This window comes from Macaca nemestrina, chromosome 8 (assembly GCF_043159975.1).
Source record: "Macaca nemestrina isolate mMacNem1 chromosome 8, mMacNem.hap1, whole genome shotgun sequence".
NCBI lineage: Eukaryota > Metazoa > Chordata > Mammalia > Primates > Cercopithecidae > Macaca > Macaca nemestrina.
In genome coordinates, this window is record NC_092132.1 from 145,150,468 (window position 1) to 145,172,223 (window position 21,756).

Sequence of the window (21,756 nt, forward strand, 5' to 3'; positions counted from 1 at the left end):
TGGCTACTGGATATAAAAGTCCCACTAGATAAGAGGAAAAAGCTCTAGTGTTCTATAGCACTGTAGGGTGACTATAGTAAATAATATTTTATTGTATATTTTCAAATAGCTAGAAGAATAGATTTCAAATGTTCCCAACACAAAGAAATAATAAATGTCTGAGGTGATGTGTATGCTAATTGTGCTGATGAACACAACACATGTGTACATTACAAATTGTGCACAGGTATTGACATATCACACTGTACTCAATACATATGTAGAATTATGTGTCAATTAAAAATAACAAAAGCAAAAAACAAAAAGTAGATAAACATATTTTCACTGACAGCTTATGTCATCCAATTTCCCTACCTGCGGTTTCCTGCCCATGGCAAGTGTTCAGTTCAGCCAGAAGCTGGTTAAAATCATCCTGATGGGCAATCCAGTTGTCCTGAAAATATCAAAGAAATGAATGAGAGGTAAGCCTGTAGTTTACCTACACTGACTGAGATGATATATTTTGGAATCAAGGAAATCCAGTGGTTAAGAAATTTTAAATGTTTTACCAAAATATTATTTGATAAATTTAAGTGGATTCAAGAAATAATATAAAGTTAAAATGCTCTTTATCCAGGTCAATATTAAAAAGGGGCTTCCTGGAAGCTTAAGGCCTGATCTCAAAAGTGAATGACTGTCAATCAAGTCAATCTATAGTAAAGAATCAACAGGCAACGTGTGTGCTAAATGTTAAAGTAAAACACAATAAAATTACTGTTTTTTTCTCACTAGGGGAAATTCCATAGTTCAAAGGACAAGAACCATGAAAGACACAGAAATGTTCTTCTTTGCTCAGTAGAAATTAAAATATTCTAATTACTTGCATCAACTCCTATTTTACAAAACTCTGAGGAAGGGGAGGAGGAAGGACCTCAAGTCCCCTGAATCAATGAGCATCCATTTGTGAGGTGGTTACCTAATAAGTTCATTATTTTATGAGAGAATGAAGATCTCCCAAACCAGTGGGAAGCAGGGTTTCAATGTGGGCATCTGCCTTACTCACATTCTTATGCATTTTTAAGAATACTTAAGGTAAAGCAATATGGAATAGGTTTATTGGGCAATGCTTCTTCTAAGAAAATAAGTATATCTGTGTTATCTATCCCTCAACAACTACATTTGAAATCAACCTTATATAAACTCTTTCTTTAGTGGCTAAAAATTTTAGCTCCGCCAATCCACTACTCAGAGATACTGAACTAACCGAAGTAATTCAATTTACCTAAAGTAATTCTCCAGATTTCCTACCAGATTCTGTTGGCTGCAAAAACTGAGGAAGAAAACTTCCAGTTTAGATACTTTGCAAAAGGGAACAATGATACTAAAAATGAAAAGCACAGTAGGCCACGGACTTCGAATTACAGTGCCACGCATTCAAAGTGTCAGTGTTCAAGAGGAAATGTGAATAAAATGAAATGCTGCACCAACAGTCAGAAACGGATGAATCAATCAACTGACTGGACTAAAATTTTTACATTTACAAGACTAAAGTCAATTATGCAAAGACACCCAGGAGGCACACTGCTGCTCACTTCATTATTGATGGTAGCTCCGAGTCCCAGGTGGTTATTTTTCACTTGAACTTTAATATGATCTGTAGCTCCTTGCTCCTGAGCCCCTAAACCCTGTGGAGATTAAACACAAAGAGAGTTAGAACATGCCTCTCACTGATACTCAGAAGCAGAGCACTGCTACAAAACTCACAGATGCCCATGGCAGGTGTTCTGAGTGGATGATTCTCTCCATTAAATACTTTCACAAAACAACACGGGGCAGGACTCTAAGTCCTCTGTATCAATCAGCACTCATCTGTAAGATTTTCCAGGTAAGGGAAGATCAAGTGCAAAGACCCTGGGTGGGAAAAACTCAGTGTACTGGGAAACCTCACAGGCACCCGGGTGGCTTCCACAAATGAAGGAATGAAGGAAATAGGATGACGGAGGGGCTAGATCTCACATAACCTATGGAAGGAATTTGGATTTTATTTTAAATACAATGGAAAACCACTGGTCTTTTAAGAATGACATGATCTAATTTCCATATTTTAAAAGATCATTCTGGCTGCTGTATAGCAAATGGGCCAGAAGAGAAAAAGGAGGGAGGAAGGGAGGCAGTTGAGAGTCTAAGGAGTCAATGAGTGCAACTGATGACAGTGGCTGAAGCAGAGCACTGCCCTGCATGGAGAAGAATGATGACTGAGGGTGCAGGAGGTGAGAGGGTGGAGGAACCAAGCATGACTCTCAGGTTTCTGGCTTGTGTAAGTGGCAGATGGTAACACGTATGAAAAATGGGGAAAACTTGGGAAAAATATATTTGGGGGAATCAAGAGTTTTATAATAGAAATGATACCCTTGAGATGCTTACTCAAGTGGAAATATCAAGTAGGCTACTGAATTTACAAATCTAGAGCTCAGAGGACAGAACTGGACTAGATACAGAAAAATGACAGTTCCCAGACTTTAGCTAATCCAAAGTGTTGCAAGGGAATGAATGAGATCACCGGAGCAGAGTGCAAAAAAGGGCCTGAGGTTGAGCCTCAAGGAGCTCTAATAATCAAAAGTCTACAGAAAGAACAGACAGCAATGAATTTAGGAGTGGCAAGTGAGGTTAAAAGGAAGAACAAAAGAGACAATAGTACTGTGGAGGCCAAGACAGAAGTATTTCAAGGAGAGTAGTCAATTACATCCAGCACCACTGAGGAGTGAAATAATATGAGAACAAAACAAGGCCCCACTGGATTGGCACTTAAAGATCACTAACAACCTCAACGAGAACCATTTAAGTGTAGAGATATCAGCAGAAGCTCTACTGGAGTCATGAACAAATGGAAAGGGAAAAAAGCGTGTAGCCCTAGTTTCACAATCTACAAAAGATGCTAAGCATGGCAGCTTAAATGATAGACAGTTGACACTTACGTTCAATCCTAACTTATCATTATAAGGTCACAACAATTTTTGATTTTGGATCAAAATCACTTACTGATCCAAAGCATAAGTTTCTTCCAGTCTCCTAAGAAGGAAGTTTTCCCCTAATTTCTAATCTCTTTTCATAGCTCAGATTTTTTCTGCTTTTCTCCAAAATACCTTTCCTTTAGACCACCCCATCTTCTCTAGCATCCTCTGGCCAAACTTGGAATCGTCATTACTCCAGGCAGTGTTCTGAGGATCCACAGCCCACTTCTGCTTCCGCCGACCTAGAAATGAAAAAGCATCTCATCAGCAATGCACTACCTTTCAGACCTGGAAAATACCACACAAAAATATACATGCATAACTTTGTGTATTTTATGTATGTTTGTAAAATATGACATACATTACAATACAGAAATTAATTCAACCCTCAATAGAATGTTAACAGACTGGATCATTTATCCTGGTTTCCCTAATAAATGTACATTCTAGACATATAAGTTGACCTCTTAAGATTAAAATTGAAATATTCCCTCATAATGTGGCAAAGCAAATACTCAATACACTGGAGCTGCGCCTTCCATACTCCACCATCAGTACAACTGAAAGCCCCTTTGGACACCAGCGTCCTCATCACCATCAGGAGTGGTAGTGGCAGCAGTTACAGCTTCCACTGCCATGTGTTACTACATACAAAATAATATGCAATACCAAGGATGCACTTAAAATAATAAATGCCAATTGTTCAACCTGAGACTTGCTCCAAACGCTGTACATAATAAAGATTCACAGTAACCCAACAAGGGTGGATAGTACCATCATCACTGGCAGATATGAAAATCTGAGGCTTAGAGAAACAAATTTGCCCAACATCCCCAAGCAAAACCCAGACCCTTTAAACCAACCTTGGTCCTACTGACTTAAAAGCTTATGTTCTTAATCCACAACATAGAATAGTCATTACACTCTTGGGGAGAGTCAACTGTACCCTCCACACATATGACCTACAGAAAATAACAACTCCATCCCTCTCACAGAGATGCCCTGAAGCCCTCTGACTCCCCTATGAACTTCTAGAATAACTTACCTGTTTCTTAACATCTACTGTATTAGAGCTATTTACATCCACCTTTCGGGTTTCCCATTAGACCATCACGTCCTTAGGGCTCATATTCATGTCTTTTTTCTGAGGCTTCATTGCAAGAAATAAAAAAATCACTGTGCCCACAGCAGGCACTCAATAAATATGTGAATGGAATAAATGAATAAAAATGAAGAATGGAAAGAGGGAAGAAAGGAGGAAAGAAGAGGGAGAGGAAAAAAGGAAGGAAGGAGTATAACTGAATTAAGTGAACTGCTTTGAATCTCATCAAAGCAACTTTTTTTAATGCATATAAACTACTGATCGTTATGAACTCAAGTTTATCACTGTAGTTTTAAGGAAAATTATGGCAAAAATAAAGAACTCCAAAGGTTCAAAGAACAAGAATACGAAACCCAAAAGTAGACTGTGGCCAAATGAGAAATTTGGAGGTATCATTACCATTTATCTGCCACATCAATGTAAGCACATTGTCTAACCATCAACACAACCCCTCCTACCTTGCCCATCACATAATTAAAAAATAACACGACCCCCTGGCAAAGGGGCTCACTGTGCCACACATAGAATCAATAGAGGCCCATAACTATGCACCCTCCAGCAAAAATAGGAAACCCTTTACAAATATACAGGCAGAAAAAAGGCCACCTAACAAAGCAAAACAAGCTGGGCTCGAATTTGTAGTGTTTTGCAGAAAAAAAAAAGGTGACCCAAAAATGTTCCATCTAAGTTACCACTTCACTTATCTTGGCAAATACTCAGCATAACACTGCCTCTGCTAAGGAACAACACACCAGAGAGAAGCCTGTTAGCCAGTATTCTATATGCAAGCTGGCATCAGGGTGTCAGAGTTCATGTGTCTATGCAGTGCTTGCCAGGGTTCTTTGACTAGGGTTTGTACGAAGGAGACAGTTTTGAGAATAAGCTCACACTCTGCAATAAGAACTGCACACACTTCATGTTACATACTTACATAAAACAAACGATAATGCCTACACGAGAGATTAGCTATTCGAGGTCAGTTCCTCTCCCCCGGGGAAATGGCAGTTAGCTTCAATCAATGGGATCACACCAGTGTTTCCAAACAAGGATGCTAAAAGGGAAGGGGGGCAGTTTCCCATTGAAAATGAGTAACACTGGGTTAAACAAAATACTGAAGAATCTCCTGGAAACTTTACTATGCAAATGTGCAGATCCTCTTAGGGGAGGCCAGAGCAGGCCTGCCTGCTTCCCAGACTTACTTGACCAGAACCCTGCTTCCCTGGAACACTTCCCGGCTCTAATGCCACGCAAGTTTCCAGGTGTGGAAAATCATGGTAAGGAAAAGACTGCCTCCGAGCTCTTCCAATTGGCTCACCTTTTACATGTCCTTTGTAATTCTCATGCCACAGTCTGTTTTGTGCTCAGATCTCAGCTTTGTTCACTAACAGAGCAGGCCTGACTGCTATCCTTTGAAAGGCCTGTTTATAACAGGGAACCCAAGGGTTCCTACCATTCGCAGAACTGATAAGAGTGGCTCATTGTTCCTGTTTACACAAATGATATGGTTTATGCTGAATGCCTGCTTTCCTTCTAGGAGCCTGGAATTTTGGGGCCTGCCAGGTAGAGGGTGTCTATGTGCCCAGCCCCCAGGAAATCCCTGGCACTGAGTCTCTCACTAGCTTCCCTGGTGGGCAACATTCCACATTTGCTGTCAGAACTCACTACTGGAGGAATTAAGCGTGTCATGTGTGACTCCCTGGGGGAGGGCTCTGGAAGCTTGATGCCTGCCTTACTCTGGACTTTGTCCCGTGCATCTTTTCCTTCTGCCGGCTTTGTTCTGCATCCTTTTGCTATAATAATCTTAGCAGTGAGTGCGACTCCATGCTGAGTCCTGTGCCTGAATCCCCCAGCACATCGCTGAATCTCGGGATGATCTTGAGGACCCTTGACACGATCTGGAATAGCAGTGTTTACAGCATGGCGCTGGACTTCAGGTAGAATGCCCTAAATCTGCAGAATCACTATTTGGGATGTATTTAACCATCCTCTAGCAGCTACTCCTATGTGGAGATCTAACTGTAAACGGATCTGTCGGGATACTTTTGGGCAAATCCAATAAAAACCATCCACACAACAGCTCAATGCCACATGACTTATGCTAGGATCCCATTTACTCTAAAGGGCGTGTTGAGTCCCAAGAGCCAGGAGCAAAAGTTTTAAACAATCTCTCAAAATTCAGAGGTTGATCAGAAGGAGCGAATTATTATACTAAATTTGGCCTGAGGAGGCCTCCGTACTTGAGTCCTTACGTAAGGAACTACAACCTACGTTAGAACTTAAGCGAAGCGAAAGCCTATCGTAGGAGTACACTCTTGTAACATATAACTGAGTCTCAATCCTTTACAGCAGCTGAGCATCAATCACAGGCAGCCAGCTGATTCAAATAAGGCAAATCAGAGCGGTAACCCTAACCAAGTTGTCTCTGTACCTCACTTACGTTTACTGTCCATAAATACTGCCTGACAGCATAGGCTTGGAGTTCTTATAACCTGTTCTAGTTCTGAAGGTTGCCTAGTTCTTGAATCATTCTTTGCTCAATCAAACTGTTTAATTTGTCTAAGGTTTTTCTTCTTAACAACACCAATCCTAAATATCTAATTACAGAAGATGCTATACCCATTTGGCAAATTATGGAGAAAAAAAAAAACACAAAATGTTACATATTATAATGACAAGGATTTGACAATTTGGAATAACGTTGGGAAAGGAGAACTGAAAACACTCTCTTGAAATCATGCAATCTGAATTACGGATGTCTACAAATAGTATTTTACACCTCTACAGATTTTTCCAACTATGTTCATGTTCACCATCTCATTGATTTAAGGCCACCTGGAGATAAAGATAGTAAGAGAAGATTTTAGTGGCCTCACAAACACCGATCAAAGGAACAGACATAAATGAATAGCAGAATTAGGGCCAAAGTCGCCAAGTGCATGCTGAATTGAGCAAACATCAAATACGAAAACCAGAAGAGATCTTAGCTATCTAGGCTCTAACCCTGACTCCTGATTTTTTACTGGTGAAAAAATAGAACCCACGGGTTCAGTCTAAAACATACTCATTTCTATGGGTCTCCGCTGGTCTTACTGGCAAGAATATAAAGATACAGAGATAACTGGATCAATTTTGCCATTTTCTAGCTCAATGACTAGGGGCAAATTATTTTCCTTTGAACGTCAATTTCTGCCCCTGTAAAACCGGGATGATGACTGACCCATTTTGTTTTGTGCTCCTAGTCCTCCATCCTCTTAGAAAAGAGTGCTAACAGCATTTATTTCACAAAATCGCTGTGCTGGTCTGGTTGATCTGTTAAATAAGCTGTTTCTGTTCATTGCTCACGATACAACTCACAAGAAGGACCCGCTTTTCAGGATCAAAGCACGACTGCCATCTGGTGGCAAGCGACCTTAGCTGCAGGCACAATTCAGAAGTTCAGCAGCCTCTCCAGAGACAGGGGTTTCACCCGCTCCACAAAGTGAAGGTAAATGTCAAAGGTAAACAGGCAGGACCGGGCGCTGTGGCCAACAAGATCAAAAACGCCGATCTCATTTAGAATTACGCATTAGCCCTGCACTCCCCCGCTAAGTGGCTGACGTCCCATATTTGAGACTTCTAACTCCTTTGCTTTTCTTTTTCTGGGTCCAAGACATCTTGGACAATGTGATTACAGTTCGAAGTGATCCTTCTGCTCAACCTTCTCTTTTTAACCTGAGGAAGCTGAGGTCCGGGGGCAGTGAAGCAACCAGTCCGGGTCCCCACAAAGGGCGGCGGCGGGGCCAGTCGCGGGACCCGGTGTTCTGACCCACTTCGCGCGCGCCCCAGGGTGACTGTGAGGAAGGCGTCTCCGGGAGACACTCGCGGTCTTTCTCACTAGCAGACCCGCGGCCAACTTTCGGGGAGCTCTGCGGCGAGCAGGACAAGCAGAGCCAGGCTCGGCTCCCCGGTCCCCCGACCCCATGCGCCAGGCGCGCCTGGAACCCGCGCTCCCAGTCACTTGGGACTGCCGTGCGGGTCACCCAGCATCTTCACCGACGCGCCCGGGTCGGGCCTCTGCTTCTGACACTCACGCTCAGCCAGCATAGACATGTCGGAGAGCCTGTGATACCGCGGCCTCTGGACCTGGGTGACTGCGGCCACTGGGCGGGCAGGAGACTCCACGAGAATCAGGACCAGCGTAACTCCCTCGCAGGCTGACTGCTGCAGACGGGGCGCGTGCTGGTGACGTCAGTGGCGCGCGACTCGCTCCTCGAGCACGCGGCGGTGAGAGGGCGGAGCAGGGCGGGGCAACCTGGGGCGGTGACGGGACGACCAGAGGCTGAGGGGGCGGTGGCCGCCCGGCGGGAGGTGGAGAAATGAGTACGTATTCGCTCATTGGCTGGAGGGAGTGTGCGTACTAAGTGATTGGATGTGAGTAAAGTCCGCCTGGGCGTGTCTGCCGCGGAGTACGCGCTCACGTGGGTTACCTGTAGGGTCTCCATTAGGAAGCCGTAGGTGCCGGCAAGGAGGGTAGTGGAAAGACGTGACCTGCCCTCAAGCAGCTCAGCCTCACGGGGAAAAGAAATGTGTAAAGAGCTGAAGTTAGGGTCATCAATGTTGTATGGACAAGGAGTTTGAAAAACTTGGCTGGAGGGGAGGACTTTGTACTGTATTGTCCCATCTCTTCTTCATACCCTACCTCTGCTTTCTGAGATAAACAGATGGATGATAGATGGATAGATGGATGGATAGATGGGTGGATGGATGGATGGATAGATAGATAGATAGATAGATAGATAGATAATTAGATACTAGATAGATAGATAGATAGATAGATAGATAGATATTAGATACCAGAAGATAGCTCTGCTATCTATCGGTTTTTGTGTGGGACCCGATGGATGGATGGAGGGAGGGAGGGAGGGAGGGAGGGAGGGAGGGAGGGAGGGAGGGATATGAGAGATAGATATTAGATACCAGAAGATAGATCTGCTATCTATTTATCGGTTTTTGTGTGGGACCCAAACTTAAACAGGTAACTAGTTCTGGGGAAAATGTTCTCTCTTTAATTAATGGGATGCCTTCAACAAGGCAAAGATTTTATTTATTTTCTCCACCACAGTGCACACACTGGAACGTTGCCTTTATCATATCCATTTCTGTATTCGTACCAGCACCTCGCAAAATAATGTGAGTACGGTAAGGCTCCATAGATGTTTGCAACATTTAATTAAAGTGTCCCTGTCTCCAGGGGAGTTCTAATAAGATCCTAGCGATAACACTTTTAAGTATGGTAAACACATGTTTTTGGATGAGTGACTCTCCGGTAAACTTCAGGTGACAGTGCACACAGAAGCCTTTCCTACATAAAAGGAAGGTAAAAAGAGACAACTCAGACGCCAAGAAAAGCAATTGAAGGACTAGATTCTTGTTTACAATGAAATTCTCCCTTTAGGAATCTGTACGAAAAAGGTAAACTCTAGTTTCATAAAAGTTAGAAGAAACACAAAAGGATGCTTATAGCTATCAGTGAATACTCGGGGGGTGAGGGGAGGCAAGTGAATGGAATCTTCCCAGCCAAGGCAGGGAAGCTGTGACATTGTGACATAGGGAACAAGATAAAAAGTAGGGCGTTGGACTCAGGTAGGCAGGATCACAAAAATCTCAGGATAATTAGCAGATCTATTTGATTATGCCAGAGAGAGTGGAAGGTAGATACATAGAATGAAGGACACTGAATTGGTCGGGAAATCAGTGTATTTCAAGCACCTCCTGTGTTGGTATATTATTTCAGAAAGGTGATTTTGTCTCTAAGATGGTCAGGAAGATTGAGGCAGACATTTATGGCCTGTTGCCATGGTTCAGGTGGTAAATGGTTGAGTTATCATTGGATCTTGTGTTACAATGAGATGTCTCCTGGAAATGCTCAGAGGCCACAGAGGAATATAGTAGGAGGGACTCTGCCTTTTGGTGAATGCAGGATGGTTTCCAAATTTTGTTTCAACCCCAGCATTCTGTATGGCTATGAAATATTAATGGAGATCATCTACTGAAAAAGAATATTATTAAGTTTGGGATTTTAAAAAAATTACAGAATCTTGTTTGTATTTTAAATCTTCTGGCTACACCAGCAGAACTAAGTACTTGGGAGAGACTAGGTTTGGCCACCCCCCAAAACCTAATATATTTACTGTCTGATCCTTTAAGAAAACTTTTGTGGGCCCCTGAATTAATTTCAAAAACATGATGCTCAGTGAAAGAAGTACATGGTATATGATTCCATTTATATGAAATTCTAGAATAGACAACACTAATCAGCATGTAGGACAGATTTGAGTGATCCAGGACAGAAGCCATTCTGTACAACAGAAAAAGCCAGAAGATGTACGAAGAGAAGAAGACTGAGATAATGAGGGGTAGGTCTCCCAAAGGCAGGGCATCAGAGGGAACACTTACTCACTAACAGCTTCTGCTGAGGCGCAGGAGAGGCTCTGGGGCCCCAGCGCACTTGCCTTCAGAGCCTGGCTGCACTCTTGGTCCTTCATTCCCTGTGAGGTCCAATTATTTGGCTTTCTTCCTCCCTTGGTTCATTTAGCTGAGAATCATATTTCCTTTTCATACTTCTAATATACTTCCCATTACATAAGGTAAGCCAAGTGAGTGTTGGTTCTTACAAGCAGAAAAGCGAAATACACATAAGAAAGTGCTTAAGATACATAAAGAGGAAAAAAATCTCTAGGACACCAAGTTGTACCAATGGTTTGATCATTCATAGTTCATTTAATATCAGTAATTTAAAAATACATATTAAAGTCTAAAAGGTAATACTCTAATTCTTAACTGAAAACCATTTCTAGTTGGTAAGGTTATGGGTTATTGTTTGATCTTCCTAATGCTTTTTTTTTTTGGTACATTTTTCTTCCGGAAGTGAGTCACATTTTCCTGTATCTTTCACACTGGTAACCTTTTTATTTTACATCTGACATTGTGAGTGTTACTTTATTGGGGGCTGAAGGCTTTTGTATTCCTTTAAATATTTTGTTCTGGGATACATTCCCCTTGGGGAAAATGTGGCCTTTGCAAGCCTTTTGTGTAAGCTTTGCTAAATGGGCCCACAATAGTCTTTAAGTTTAGTTATAATCTGGTCCCACTATTAAAGCAGCACCCTATCGAAGATTCTGCTTGATGCTCCATGTGTTTAGAAATTATTTCCACTGGGGATACACAAATTGCTTTTGGCTCTGTGCAAGCTCTGGGGATTGTTCTGCCTGCTTGTCTCTGGTGGTTCTTTCCCACTAGTTTCCTCCAGTGCAAGTGCTGCTAAATCTTCATTTGAAGACTTGAGGAGACCCTTCTGCAAATATCTGGAGTTTCCCTTAGTATAGTTCTCTTCTCTCTGACACTCGGCCCCAAGAATCCTAGATTTCTTGATGTTTGTCCCCTAGCTCAGTGAGACCTCCAGGTTCTGTCTGAGTTCCTTCTCCCGGTGCTGCAGCCTGTAAACTCTTCAGGCCAGAAATGAGGGCTATCAAAGGGCTCACCTCCTTTATTACCAAATTGTTAGAATTGCAGTTCTTCACTGCCTTTTGCTCAATGTCTCAAAACCATTGTTTTGTCTATTTTTCCCAGCTTTGTAGTGAAGATGAAAGGGTAAATCCAGTTTCTTTACTCCATCATGGCCGGAAGCAGAAATTCCTAATACTCTTTGACTATTTCAAATGATCTACAATTTGTATACTAGCTGTGAGTACTTACAAAAGTCAAGTATTCAAAAAGTGGAATCATTCTATCTGTAACTGGCAAATTAGAACTGTAAAGGTTTTAAGTCAACAAACCAAATTTTGCCTTTGAATTGAAACCACCTTTGCAAAAATTGTAACAGTGAGAAGATTATAACAATGAAAGAGACCTGACCTAACCAACTCCATCTTGCCTTTAATCTCCAGGCTGCCCTTGTTCGTTCCTGGGGGTAGGCTGAACTAACTTTGGGAGGAATTTAGTTTATAGTTTAATTTTAAAACATGGATGCTAACAGCCCCTCCCTGAAACAGCCCCACCATGGCTCAAGTGTAATGCAGCCAGAGGCCACAAGACTAGTAACGTCCCTATTTGCTCCTATAGATAACATTACTATTATAAAACCAAAGGTTGGTATTTTGTAATAGACCAAAACATTCTGCATTCTGATGGATCCACCAGAGCCACCCAGGCCAGTAAACTGGCTCATCTGGTCTTGTGGCTCCCCACCCAAGAACTGGCTCATGCAAGAGGAGAGCTTCGACTACCTATGATTTCATCCCCAACCCAACCTATCAGCACTCCCCATTCCCCAGCCCCCTGCCTGCCAAACTATTTTATAAAAATTTCAGTATCTGAATTTTTGGGACAGCTTATTTGAGTAATAATAAAACTCCAGTCTCCCATTTAGCTGGCTCTGTATGTATTAAACCTTCTATTGCAATTCCCCTGTCTTGATAAACCAGGTCTACCTGGGTAGCCTGCAAGAGAAACCCATCAGGCAGTTACAGAATCAATGTTTTTTTTTTTTTTTCAGTGATGACAAATAAACCTGAAATGACATAATGCAGAAAAATAAAATATCATGTGCTCTGAACGACTGCTGCTGGAAAAAAAAAAAAAACTAAACATTTGACAGAACATCTTGAATTTTAGTAGATTGGTGTATATTGTAGATGTTGGGGGTGGCAGGGTAAAGGAAGAGGAGAGCCTTTTTTTCATGTATTCAAAGCTAATTTTGCCACTGGTATTTGCTGTAGGTCTCTCCTGCACCCTTCCCCTGCCAACATTTTGGGTTATTTCTCTAATTTGCCTAAAGAGAACTGATGCAGCCTGTGGCATCTTTTTGTGTGTGAGCATCCCAAAAAACTGTCGCCATGACCTTGGCTCTTGACCAGTTCACTTTTTCTTTGACTGGACCATTTCCATGTCTTGGTAGCCATTGCTTTGATTGTGCTTTGTCTTCAGGATTGTACTGGTAAAGCTGTGGTTTATCTCCTGTTTCAGTTCTTCAAAGAAGTGCTTCAGGATCTTGATTCTACTTATTTATAATTTCCACTGAAAGCTCTGCTTTTGTCTGCGGCTGATCTGGGTATAATAGTTCTGGCACCCATTGAATGGAAAGATTGCTCAACTCTAATTTTTTGGTCAGAGTTGTATACACTGAACCAATTGCGATGTCTATGGTTTAGCTATTGTTTCTCCTGTAAATAATTAGCCCTCTTCAATTAGTGCATGAACAAGCTTACTTTTTTCCTTGCAAATTAATGTGGATGGTCTACCATTGCAGGCATAATTTTTAACATCGTCTTGTTCCTTCTTAAAGTAAGTTATCCACTTGTAAACTGCTTATTTCTTTGGGACATTGTCCCCTTAAACTTTTTATAAAGTATCAGTGATTTCACCATTCCACCCAAGCTTCACCACAAATTTGGTGTTTGTTCTTGCTTCAATTTTAGCAGAATTCAGGTTGCTGTGAAAGGGGCTCTTTCAAACTGATGTCTTAGTGCCTCAAACTAGATCATGTTCAAACATGTTATAACAAGTAATTACAAGTATATTTTGGTGCAAAAAATTTGAAATCCATGCCTAATATGACTTTTCCACAAACTTTTGGAAGACCTCTCCTATGCTTATGCATACACTCCCCAAATGTATCAATCCAGTTGCTATTGCCCAAAGAACAGAAGGCTCATCACTCCATGGAGGGTTTTTCCTGCAGCCCCTGAGACTTCTCACTTTCTCTGACAGTCCTATTGTCATGTCGTAAAAGGCCTGCCCACTTAGTCCAACACACTAGAAATGGATGATTGATAACAAGTTTATTTACCCATCTCCTGGGGGCAAAGTCTCAGATTTTGTGAGGTTGTTTGCCCCTGCAGTCTGCTTTAAACTCAACTTTCTGTTGCTTGTGTCTCTGGGTCAGAAGAATTTGTCAGTGATAGTGTTTTTGATAAAGTCTTATGCCCAGTTAATGCCAACTCAGGGCTCTCATCCCCTAGGGCTCCTGTAATCATTTTTCTTGTCTTCTCTTGCAGTTTCTATATATTATAGAAGTTCAAAGAAGACAGACTCTAGCCAAGAGCAATGTGAAGAAAAGAAGGCTCTCTATTGATCGCAGTCCAGGGATGCCTTCTGGCTTCCTGGCAGCAATTCCGGCCTGAGATTCCTTCTCTGTCATACTTCCTGTCAATGTTGTATGATATCAAGCTGTAGCCATCACAAAAGGACTGCGAACACCTGTAAATCCCAACCATCAAAAATCACACCGAGGAATCCAAATTAGCATTATTACGTCAAAAGAAAAATCTGATTTCCCCACTGTCTTATAACTGCTTTCTTTATTGCCCTAAACTAGCCTTCCCTAACCTTTGAGTGAGATAGTGACACTTCAGTTTCTTATATTCTAAAATGTTTTCAAGGACAGCTGATGGCAGAGGAGAGGGCAGTGAGGATAGGCAGGGAGACAGATAGCTGCACAAGGAAGGTATAGGGTCGAGGTGGGAGTCAAGATGATGAAAGGAGAGAGGGATGGTGACTGATTTAGTCACCCATTTGAGAGGATCTCCAGACTTGGACTGCTGGCTAAGGACCCCTATCCTAAGTGAGAAAGCATCATATCAGGCAGGAGCTCTACCCTGGTGGTTAGAGGTGGACATTCTGGAGTCATCTAAGGAGGCTTCCCAATCCTCACTGTTGGCTCTCCCTGACCCCTTCTAAAACTTTCTTTCTAGCTTCTGCTGCCCTCCAGGTAAGCACTCCACAGCCTGTAGAGCTCTGTGAGTATAGTCTGTCCTTCCCATAGTGATTTGCCTTGGTGCAGTAATTAACAGAATGAGCTCCAAAGTTAAGGGTTCAAATCTGGCTCTGACACTTGCAATTATGTCCCCTCTCTGATTCCTCATCTGCTAATCCACGGGGTTGCTGTGAGCACATGGAATACCTCATGATACTGCAAGGGGCCACTGCCAGGTGCCCTGAGAATTACAAGCAGCTCTTGGTGCCTAATCTGCTCCATCTCTTATTCTTCATATTCTTTGTATGTCTTCCTCTGCCACTTACCAGCTGTTGACCTTGGGCAGATTACTAAATTTCCTATGCTTTTCCCCATTTATGTAAGAATAGCAATGGTACCTACCTCAAAGGTACTATAGATGCTATAGATGGAACATTGGTTTCCTCCTTAAAATTTACATGTTGAAATCTTAACCCCTAATGTGAGAGTATTTGCAGGTGGGACCTTGAGAGGTGATTAGTTCACGAGGGTGGAGCCCATGTGAATGGGATTAATGCCTTATAAAAGAGATCCTAGGGAGTCTTGTCCCTTCCACCCTCACCAGACACCAGTTCTGGTGAAGTGGTCCCGTCACCAGACACCAATGCTGCCAGCACTTTGATCTTGGACTTTCCAGCCTCTAGAACTGTGAGAAATAAATTTCTGTTGTTTATAAGACTGTGTTACCCACTTTGTGGTATTTTGTTATAGCATCCTGAATTGACTAAGACAATACATGCATTGCTATTCAATGAAGTGATATATACCACTCAGGACAGCAGCTGGCACAGAGAAGGAACTCAGTACATGATGTGCCTGTTTTGAGTGCACACAGTTTTGCTTTGTTTTTAACTATACACCAAGGCCACTGTCTTGATCTGTCCACAACTGATGCCCATGTAGGTAATAGATGAGAGACTCCTGGGTGGTTGGGGGTAGTTTCTTTGGACATAGAACCCTTCAGAATCATGACCTGTTACATCATTAGCTGGGGGTTATTGCTGATTGAGGCAGATGATAAAGAGGAGGCCATGACCACAGAGTACAAATACTTGCATCAGGCACTACTTTAAGGAAATCTGTATAAGTCTTAGAACACTTTTATTTATACAGTGTTAATTTACACACAGTCACTTTAAAAAACTTTGTTGCAAGAGATATTAAGTCAAAACCATTTGCAAAACTGTAGCACCCCATTTTTTAAAATCCCACTTTTAAATAGAAAAAAGTATATATAATAGTCTACATATGCATACATATATGGTTTAGTATATGCATGGAAAAACTGGGGGAAACCCTATTCCAAATTGTTAATACTGATGTTTTCAGCAGAGGAGGGGAAGACATTACAGAAGACGTTTATTTTCTACAGTATGCATTTCTATATTGTTGCAACTTTTAAATAGTAAAAATCCCATGTTACTTCTTTATTATATCAGAATAGTTTAAATTCTCCTATTCATTAAGTTGAGAAAAGGGGCATGCAACTGTGGAAAGTGTGGTCTGCACATGAAATGGACATAAGTGTCTTGCCTGGAAATTTAACTCCATCTCATCTACTCACTCCAAGGCATGCTGGAAACCCATTACAAGCACCCATGACAGAAATCTGTCAACATTTTGGAAACCACTTGACCCCTATAGGATGCCTATGTGAATGTGGAGCTGTTGAAAGTGTCACTCAGTTGGCCACAGTTGGGTCCTCTGTAGACGCCCTGGCTTCTGGTGCACATAATGTGTCTGCAGCAGCTCTGCTCTGCCATTAATCCACATTTTATATTTGTTAGTAGCTCGGGAGAATTTGGGGTGGAGTTAAGAAGACATATTCTGTGGGCTACCCTCCGGCTTACTCCTCCATTAGACAATTAACGATGTTCTGAATTGACGGGGTCAGATTCCAAGACACCAACTGGACCACATTTTCTAGTGGTTAGAGTCACTGTGGGTGGCAAAAGTCACAAGCCACATACCTAGATGTGACTTTCTCTCTGATGGCAAAAGGAATGGGCTGAGCCAGAGTTGTCTCTCTGGGAAGGCTTGCCCATCTTGCTTTCCACCTCTCTCCCTCTCTGTGAGTACGAGTGTGGCAGGTGTATAGATCAGCCAGCTGGGGAAGCAGTTAGACTCAAGGCAGAGAAGCAGCCTCACTTAGGCGCTAAGCCTGGTCATGGACTCCAGTTTGGTTTACCAGAAACCATACATGAGGGTAAACACCACATGTCCAGGTCATAGCGATGTACAGTGAAGGGAAGAGCTTCATTCACTGATGTCAGCTCTTGCTTGGAGCCACTTCCTTTTTCACAGAACAAATTATTCTTTGAAGTCCAACTCTTCATGGTACACCCAAAGCCAGTGATGGCTGGGATGCCTCCTGACTCCAAAATTTGACTTCCAATGGAGGATGAGATTTACAAAACACTGTTTTTTGCAACCGAGAGTGGGAAAGTCCTCACTTTTCCCCAGTCTTCACAGAGTGAAGATGTCATGATATAGGCACCTTCCAAAGTGCACTGGTCCCTTCCAATCCCAAAGATCTCTCCCAGCATCATGGCACTCATTCTCTGTCACTGCCTGACCTTCCTGAATGCTTTCGTTGCCATATTCTGCTTGTCCTACACTTTCTTTTATTTAAGAAATGTTTTAAGAGAGCATCTCACTTGGTTGCTCAGGCTGGACTGCAGTGGTGTGATCATAGCTTACTGCAGCCTTGAACTCCTGGGCTCAAGTGATCCTCTCACCTCAACCTCCTGACTAGCAGGGACTACAGGTGAGCACCACCATGCCTGGCTAATTTTTAAAAAATTGTTTTTTGTAAAGATGGTCTCACTATATTGCCCCGGCTGATCTTGAATTCCTGGGTTCAAGCAATCCTCCTGCCTCTGCCTCCTAAACTGCTGGGATTACAGGGATGAGCCACTGTGCCCAGCCATTCCATGCATTTTTTCTTTTCTTTTTTCTTGTGTTTTTGGTTTTGTTTTGTTTTGAGACAGTCTCGCTCTGTTACCCAGTCTGGAGTGCCGTGGTGCGATCTTGGCTCACTGTAACCTCCACCTCTTGGGTTGAAATGATTCTCCTGTCGCAGCCTCCAGAGTAGCTGGGTTTACAGGCACCCACCACTACTCCTGGCTAATTTTTGTATTTTTAGTAGACACGGGGTTTCACCAGGTTGGCCAGGCTGGTCTCGAACTCCTGACTTCAGGTGATCTGACCGCCTCAGCCTCCCAGAGTTCTGGGATTACAGGCATGAGACACCGTGCCCAGTAATTCCCCGCATTTTCTTTTCCCTCCCTTTGCTATTATTTCTCCTCCAGACGTGTAGCCTTAGCTATCACCTGAACTTGTTTGGTCTTCTCTTCTCCTTATAGTCTCATTCCCTTTGAGGGCTCATGCTTTTCCATGATTTCAGCCACCCTGCCTTTCTGATGTCTCCCCGTAGGTCTTCTGGGCAGGGACCTTCCTTCGAGCTTTTGTGCTCGCTGCACTGCCTGCCTTGCCCTTAGCACTCACTTCAGTGCCCTCTCTGTCTCTGTCTCAGGAGCTCTTCCTCCTGCTTTGCTGTTCCTAGGACTGGCACATCCATCCACTGTTAACTAGATCCCACAGGGCTCCATATAGTTCTCCATCCATGTAGGGCTGACTGCAATCAATGAGTGCCTGTTTTGCTTCCCAGGAGGGGGCGTGTTGAGTTTGGGAGTGGGAGGCAGCAGGCTGGCCAGGGGCTGTGGTGGGAAGCCCATGAGTCTGGGGCCCACAGCAGGCCAGGCGCAACTCTGCCACTCCCCAGGGAAGGAGGTCACCTGGCCTCTGTGAGGCTTCGTTTCTGTATCTGTAATATGGAGAGAAAGAGAATATGGAGCGGAAGCAGTGAGGGGAGGTGGAGGGGGACAATGTACTTGGAAGTGGATTGTGAGTGATAAGGAAGGAGCAGTACTTGGAAGTGGATTGTGAGTGATAAGGAAGGAGCAGGCAGTTGTGATGATGAGTCTGTGTTTAACCGAATCAGCCCCCAGAGCACTGCGGCCACATCCCAGATAGTTTCCATCCTAAGCTTTCCTTCTCCCTGGGCCTAGGACCCCTGTCCATATAACAAAGTCCAGATGAATGCTGAGCTTTGAAACAAGAAGCCACGTGGGAGCTTTCCGTTTGGACAAGAACTGCCTTTGGCGTAATTCTGAGCACTCCCCTCCCCCCCACCCGATGTTTTAAGAATAAAGGCTGAGGTGGCAGTCAGTGGACAGGGAGGGGCACCAGGCAGATTAGGAAACCCAGGTGGGCTGGCCGGGGCGGGGCTGGGTATTGCTAAGTCATCAGTTATTTAACCTTATGGAGTTTTATTTAACCATCTTTGTTTGACATGTTTTATATATATCATTTTATTTATTCTTCACCAAGTCCCTGTGAATGGGGTGGTACTATTGTCCCCATTTTAAAGATGAGAACACTGAGGCATGGAGATATTAACAAGTTTACAGATAGTAAGAGCCAATAATAATAATAAACCCAGGCATTCTGATCCCAGAGCTGGAACTGTTTGAGTAACTGATTATTTTGGTACCACAAGTATATGGCTGTCCCTGTGGAGTTGTGGTCTCCCCTAAAAGGTGAGGCTATTTTTGGCATCAGTCACCAGGGGGAGAAGAATCAGGGTTCTCAGAGGCAACAGAAAGGGGCAGGGAAACAGCCTGGTGGGATTCATCCCTCTTGGCCTAGTTGGAAAAGCCGGCAAGCTATTGAGGGAAGGGCCTGAGAAATGGAGAATTTGGGGACGGTGTCTGGAGGCTGTGCCAACCCACTGGGCCCAGGGCGGAAATAGCTCAGAACACACGGGAGAAGGCGGGCGGGGGGAAGGCCCCTGGCAGCTCGGCTGTTTCCATTTCCTTGTTTAGTGGTTAATTGTCACCTGTGACTCTTGCCTGATGCTCAGTGAGAGTCCTTGGGAAGATCCAGCTCACCTCAACTGTGCTTGTAAGGTTAAAAGAGAGCAGCGCGAGGAAGGGAAGGGGTGCACGGGAGAAGGGAAGGGGAGGGCGGGGAAGGGTGAGGGAACGAGGAAAAGAGAAGGGGAACGCGGGGAAGGGATGGGGAGCGCCGGGAAGGGAAGGGGAGCTCGGGGAAGGGAAAGGAAGCGCGGGGAAGGGAAAGGAAGCGCGGGGAAGGGAAAGGGAGTGCAGGGAAGGGAAGGAGATCACAGGGAAGGGAAGGGGAGCAAGACGGAAGAGAAGGAGAGGGCAGGGAAGGGAAGGGTCCGCGCAGGGAGAGGAAGGGGAGCGCCGTGAAAGGAAGAGGAGTGTGGGGAAGGGAAGGGGATCACGGGGAGGGGACGGACAGCGCGCGGAAGGGAAGACCACATTGGTGGTCTCGGAGGTTCCAGGGAAGGTGACCCTTGAAGAGGCAATGCTCGCCCCACATGGAGATTCACTCTCCAGCCTAAACCCAGCCGACAATGAGGATTTTTTTCTGCTGGAAGGAGTCATAATTAGACCTAAACATTAACAGCAAATCCAGAACCATCCCTCACCAAGTAGGAGAATAAGGGAGAGAATAAAACCTCCTGGGAGTCTAGGATGTAATTGGACCTGATTTCCCAAAGGAACATATATTTTTTCTTAACCTTATCCAACATTATTTTGTGATTCTAGGCCCTTGGTTGGGGCCTATACGGACGAGCTACTCCCAGAAAACGAATAGAAAAGAGAACATTTTCCGAGTGTTCTTTTTCCTCCTTTCGGCTTCTGTCTCTGTGTTATTTCCAGGCAGAGGGCAGGATCCCTCCGATTTTCCATATTCATAGGTCAGTTTTGAAAGCTCCTCCCCAGATGCGGAGACCACAGTCCCCGTTCAGAAGGAGGTGGATGGGGAGAGTCTGCATAAGGAGATGGGAGTATAATTCAGGTAGAGTTGGGTTTTTTCCAATGTACATATAAAAATCCTTAAATATTGCTTGGTGCTATATATTTTTCTTAAGTATGACGTCATGTCGAAGGAGCCCCGGAAACCTCTTCCGTTCATTTGTGAGACCAGCTTCCACTTTCTGTGACCCCCGCATGCTGCAGCCTCCTCTGGAAACTCAGCATTGGGCTAGATCAGTGCTCCCTCTCCAGCACTGGTGGAAGGCTGTGGAGGCGATCTGAGCAGCAGCTCTGAAGGCCAAGGTGTCTCCTGCAGCCAGGTGATGGTGGCCCAAGGCTCCGGGGCTTCCCTTGCCCTCCCTGCCTCTCTCCTACAACCATTCTTGCCTCACAGTTTTGCAATCATGGTGCTTGTGTGTGGGAGGGCAGGGAAGGCGGGTCTTTCCCTGAAGCAATGTAGGTAAAAGCCTTGATGGATGTAAAGTGAGGGTCTGGGGAGCTAGGAGAAGAATGTGAACTTATGGGAGTGCATGTGCCCCCAGCACTACTCTGAGAAAAAAAAATGCCAGCTCGCTGCACCAGACGGAGACATCTTTTAAAGATGAAGACAGCCACTAGACAACGAAGCAACAGGAGCCTTAATCTTAGAGTTCTAGCAGCCAAGGAGGTGTCAGGCAGGCCCCAGGCCACATGGAATTCTTTGCCCCTCTCCCTGAGTTTAGGGTGGGAATGATGAGGTGAGCCACCCCTGGCGCCCAGGGGCAGTCACTCCCTGCCTGTGGCATTGAGGTTCTGAGAAGGGACCATCATTCAGATCAATGGGCTGACACCTGGGTGCAGTGGAGATCAGGCCAGGCCTGGGAGAGAGTAAGCAGGAGAGGGAGCCAGCAGGAAGCAGGAAGCAGGATGAGGAAAAACAGAGGGCACAGAGGATGGGGTGGCTTAACTTCCATTTGTCTTGACTTTAGAAGTGTGTCCAAACGGACCTCCATAGTGCATGATTATATGGCTGGGGCCAAGAGTCTGGGGGCTGATGGGTGGGCC

General features: G+C 44.1%; 1 protein-coding gene and 1 long non-coding RNA gene across 10 annotated transcripts in view; one reads left to right on the top strand and one right to left on the bottom strand.

Moving 5' to 3' along the window:
- Positions 1–8,312, bottom strand: part of LOC105491168 (PIN2 (TERF1) interacting telomerase inhibitor 1) — a 75,843-nt gene extending 67,531 nt beyond the window's left edge. The window contains exons 1-4 of one of the 5 annotated variants that reach the window (XM_011757332.2): positions 8,163–8,311; positions 3,123–3,232; positions 1,572–1,664; positions 355–433 (exon numbers count right to left, since the gene is read on the bottom strand). In XM_011757332.2, the coding sequence (XP_011755634.2) occupies positions 355–433; positions 1,572–1,664; positions 3,123–3,232; positions 8,163–8,181 (301 nt within the window). In that variant the 5' untranslated portion in view covers positions 8,182–8,311. The other 4 variants (XM_011757334.3, XM_011757333.3, XM_024795853.2 and 1 more) reach the window with 4 other exon arrangements.
- Positions 8,313–8,366: 54 nt separating this feature from the next.
- On the top strand, positions 8,367–14,967 carry LOC105491169 (uncharacterized). 5 transcript variants are annotated; one of them, XR_011607260.1, is made up of 5 exons: positions 8,521–8,735; positions 9,194–9,261; positions 10,371–10,487; positions 11,701–11,814; positions 14,127–14,967. It is a non-coding gene; the product is annotated as an uncharacterized lncRNA (long non-coding RNA). The 5 variants fall into 5 exon arrangements; XR_011607261.1 differs by lacking the exon at positions 10,371–10,487 and adding an exon at positions 11,000–11,058; XR_011607258.1 differs by lacking the exon at positions 11,701–11,814.
- The last annotated feature ends 6,789 nt before the right edge of the window (positions 14,968–21,756 follow it).